We start from the raw sequence: 5000 nt of genomic DNA, 5'->3' as shown, positions 1-5000 counted from the left end.
ACACACAGGAACACGCACACACAGTAACACACAGGAACACGCGCACACAGGAACACGCACACACAGGAACACGCACACACAGGAACACGCACACACAGGAGCACGCGCACACAGGAGCACGCGCACACAGGAGCACGCGCACACAGGAGCACGCGCACACAGGAACACGCGCACACAGGAACACGCACACACAGGAACACGCACACACAGGAACACGCACACACAGGAACACGCACACACAGGAACACGCACACACAGGAACACACAGGAACACACAGGAACACGCACACACAGGAACACGCACACACAGGAACACGCACACACAGGAACACGCACACACAGGAACACGCACACACAGGAACACGCACACACAGGAACACGCACACACAGGAACACGCACACACAGGAACACACAGGAACACGCGCACACAGGAACACGCACACACAGGAACACGCACACACAGGAACACGCACACACAGGAACACGCACACACAGGAACACGCACACACACCCCCCAAAAGTATTCAAAAAAAAAAAAGCCATACAAAACACGAAACAAAAGGACAGAGAGAAAAAACAAATAACGAGACAGACAGAAAGAAGTCCAGTTTTATCGAGACACACAATAACACACAGGGAAAAAAGAAAGAGAGAAAAATAGAGGGAGGGAGGGAGAGAAGAGAAAAAGGAGGCAGTGGGTTACTCTGGTGCTCTTCATTGTGTCTGATGCTGCTGGTGCAGTCTATAGCGTGCGCAATTAATCATGCACTGTGGGATTAGAGGGAAAGTCGGTCAGTCACACACACAAACAGGCAACGTGGATTACAAAATACACATAGAATTTTCCAGAGTGCACGTCACTCGAGAGCGTAGGACACAAAACACACGCCGGGGTAGAAGACAGCCCTCAGCACAAGTGTTGATTTGCTTCGACGCGTCTTTTTTAAGTCTATAAAAATGCTGCTTTCACACTGTATTGTGAATGATGGAAATCTATTTTTAATGGTTATGATTTCATTTTTTAATGAAATGTTGCGCATAAAAACGCAGACTGTAGGAATCATTTTTTTGCATCATAACTATTATAAAACCACTAATGAAAAATTTTACTGTTAACAGTCTGGAAAACACACGCACACACACACACACACACACACACACAAATGCATGCAGTACATGCGAGTCGTGGAACACTGTGAGCGCAGCGTGGTGATTAATTTATGATTACAGTTAAATTGAAAATCCCCGAAAGACAACCAGATCCTGAAAGAAGGATGAAGTAAGAAGCTGGACGGCAGAAGAAACAGATGGAGGCTGTGTCCCAAATGCACTTCAAATTAGCGTTCTTCCTCCATATTATAAAATACCAAATGCTACCTACAATCATACGCATCAGAGTGTTTAAACTGTTTGCTTTCTGATATACGAAGGAATTCCATCCATGCAATGCGACTAGACTAAAATCTGTCATTTAGGACACAGCCGCAATCGGAGAACAGATGTACTGGAAACTCATCACACGTTCACCACAAACTCTACCACAAACAGCACACAATGTTCCTTAAGGTGTTTACAACCATCTAGAACCTTCTGAACAGAAACACAAAAGAAAAAAGTAGTTCCCTGGATAAACCAAAATCAGAAGAGATCACGTGACCATCATCCAGCGCTCCTTTCACATTCATCTGATTCTGTACATTTAAAAAAAAAAAGGCTGGAAACATTTGGAAAAATCTACAGCATTTCACAGACGGTGAGATACGTCACCTCTCATACATGACGTCTCAGAGTCATTTTTTATGTGAATATAATAACAACGTAAGTGTTTAGTAATATTCTGGACTACATGCAGGTTTAATTTAAACTTCAATAACAACTAGATTTATAAAGTTCGTCGCGACAAACTTTGATGTTGGCTTTGACGAGGCAAGTATTCGCAAAGGCCGGTGCTTTTTGGAGGCGAGTGGACATAAGGGTCATTGTTACTTTTGGAGGCAAGTGGACAGAAAGATAGGGTGCCAAAACATTTGGAGGCAAGTGGAGACGAGCATGTGACATCATCAGAATACACGTGAGGAAGTTCCTCTCATTGTTCTGAGTGTTTTGATATGTCACATGTCCATGTTGTAAAAAGTTTTTTGATTTTGCATATTTTGGGGGCGGGGCTGCGGCACAACCGAAAGGCCAGTCAGTACACCAATGTAAAAGTTTGTTCAGAGTATCACCCTAAAGGAGCTGGCCGAGTTTGGTGTAGATAGTTCCTCCAAAGTTTATAATGGGAGTCTATGGGAACAAAAAGTCCATTTTGAGACCCGGTACCGGAAGTACCGGTACTCGGATCGCTTAGAAACGTAACAGCAACAAACTTCAGACCAGGGTCTACAACATATCCGAATTTGGTGCATGTGGCTCGAAAGCCCTAGGAGGAGTTACTATTGATAAATTTTTGTCTAAGCTTAAATAGGAAAACAGAATGTTGGCTTCTACAAAGCGACATAATTAGCATAAAAACTGCAATATTTCGCGTATGATGTCTACGGGAAACTCTTCGATCTCATTGGCCGACCAAAATCCGTCTAAAATTAAATCACGGTTTAACGGTTGTTATGAAACTCAGGTTACAATATGTGGAGAGGTTATGAAAAGAATTTACAAGATATCGGTGCATAGATGTGAGCTAACTGACATTCAAGTGCAAAAGTTTGTATACCCAAAGGGCTGAAATGAGCTGGATAAAGAAATCTGGTTTAAAATTTTTAGATCTTTTTTTTTTTTACTATAGTAAAAAATAAAATAAAATAAAGAAAAAAGAAAAAAAAAGTGTGTTAAGTGTTAAGATTCTTTCTCATTTATTTATTTAAAAAATATCTAGTTAATTAATTTACATTATTTATTTACAAATATAATATAATTGTTTAAAATTTAACTAATTATTTAACCGAGTATTTTTTTTTTATAATATAATTAACGACACAGCAAGGACATCTGGGTGTGAGATGGAAAAAAGACTGAGAGCAAAGACCGATGTAGCTCACATCGTAATGTTCACGTCATAGATCAGAATGGGGGGGGTGGGGGGGGGGGGGTCTGATCTCGCTGACTCTCAAAGGCTGTTTGTCTGATGTCTGATGTGAATCCTCAGATGTTAATATTAAATATAACTCAGAGATCCAGGGTAATGGCATTTTTTTCTCTCAGCAGTTAAAGCATAGTATAAAAGCCCGTGCACCCCATATATTATACCCCATATAACACATTTATGTAATGTCTTTGTTTCCCTTCACTTTATCTGATATTTAAAAAAAAAAAATCTGATTTTTTGTTAGTAAATAAATAAATAAATAAAATCTAAGTATAATGTGTGTTAATTTACATAATACAGAAAAATACGATCAATATCACAGAAACTTGCATGTTAGTGTATAAATATCTGATGAAGGGAAATCTGATCATTAAACAAATGCAGGTTTACGTGACAATCGTGGTTTTTTGTAAACATTTCTGAAATGTTATGCACAATGCAGTGTGTTTTGGTGTCTGTATGTCTGACTCACTTGGATCTGAAATGCTGGAGCACTCATCGATAGAGCCGCGGTTGACGGGTGTACCTGCGAAGATGTTAGCGAGAAACTGCTCACAGAGAACTGTATGTGACAATGTGTGTTTTTGTGGAAGTGTACCTGTGTGATGTAGGTGTAGTGTAGTGTACCTGTGTGATGTAGGTGTAGTGTAGTGTACCTTTGTGATGTAGGTGTAGTGTAGTGTACCTGTGTGATGTAGGTGTAGTGTAGTGTACCTGTGTGATGTAGGTGTAGTGTAGTGTACCTGTGTGATGTAGGTGTAGTGTAGTGTACCTGTGTGATGTAGGTGTAGTGAAGTGTACCTGTGTGATGCAGGTGTAGTGTAGTGTACCTTTGTGATGTAGGTGTAGTGTAGTGTACCTGTGTGATGTAGGTGTAGTGTAGTGTACCTGTGTGATGTAGGTGTAGTGTAGTGTACCTGTGTGATGTAGGTGTAGTGTAGTGTACCTTTGTGATGTAGGTGTAGTGTAGTGTACCTGTGTGATGTAGGTGTAGTGTAGTGTACCTGTGTGATGTAGGTGTAGTGTAGTGTACCTGTGTGATGTAGGTGTAGTGTAGTGTACCTGTGTGATGTAGGTGTAGTGAAGTGTACCTGTGTGATGCAGGTGTAGTGTAGTGTACCTGTGTGATGTAGGTGTAGTGTAGTGTACCTGTGTGATGTAGGTGTAGTGTAGTGTACCTGTGTGATGTAGGTGTAGTGTACCTGTGTGATGTAGGTGTAGTGTAGTGTACCTGTGTGATGTAGGTGTAGTGTAGTGTACCTGTGTGATGTAGGTGTAGTGTAGTGTACCTGTGTGATGTAGGTGTAGTGTAGTGTACCTGTGTGATGTAGGTGTAGTGTAGTGTACCTGTGTGATGTAGGTGTAGTGTAGTGTACCTGTGTGATGCAGGTGTAGTGTAGTGTACCTGTGTGATGTAGGTGTAGTGTAGTGTACCTGTGTGATGTAGGTGTAGTGTAGTGTACCTGTGTGATGTAGGTGTAGTGTACCTGTGTGATTTAGGTGTAGTGTAGTGTACCTGTGTGATTTAGGTGTAGTGTAGTGTACCTGTGTGATGTAGGTGTAGTGTAGTGTACCTGTGTGATGTAGGTGTAGTGTAGTGTACCTGTGTGATGTAGGTGTAGTGTAGTGTACCTGTGTGATGTAGGTGTAGTGTAGTGTACCTGTGTGATGTAGGTGTAGTGTAGTGTACCTGTGTGATGTAGGTGTAGTGTAGTGTACCTGTGTGATGTAGGTGTAGTGTAGTGTACCTGTGTGATGTAGGTGTAGTGTAGTGTACCTGTGTGATGTAGGTGTAGTGTAGTGTACCTGTGTGATGTAGGTGTAGTGTAGTGTACCTGTGTGATGTAGGTGTAGTGTAGTGTACCTGTGTGATGTAGGTGTAGTGTAGTGTACCTGTGTGATGTAGGTGTAGTGTAG

The 5000-nt window shown here is 41.6% G+C and overlaps 1 protein-coding gene across 7 annotated transcripts in view; it reads right to left on the bottom strand.

Moving 5' to 3' along the window:
* The window catches only part of depdc5 (DEP domain containing 5, GATOR1 subcomplex subunit), a 37587-nt gene that overhangs the window by 14691 nt on the left and 17896 nt on the right, over nt 1–5000 (bottom strand). For all 7 annotated transcript variants that reach the window (XM_060896725.1, XM_060896722.1, XM_060896729.1 and 4 more), the window contains exon 27: nt 3556–3609. In XM_060896725.1, coding sequence (XP_060752708.1) covers nt 3556–3609 — 54 coding nt within the window. The remainder of the gene's footprint in view (nt 1–3555; nt 3610–5000) is intronic.

The sequence above is a fragment of the Tachysurus vachellii genome, chromosome 20 (assembly GCF_030014155.1).
Source record: "Tachysurus vachellii isolate PV-2020 chromosome 20, HZAU_Pvac_v1, whole genome shotgun sequence".
Taxonomy (NCBI): Eukaryota; Metazoa; Chordata; class Actinopteri; order Siluriformes; family Bagridae; genus Tachysurus; species Tachysurus vachellii.
Note: the sequence above shows the minus strand (reverse complement) of the source record. Positions and strands in the feature narration are given on the sequence as shown.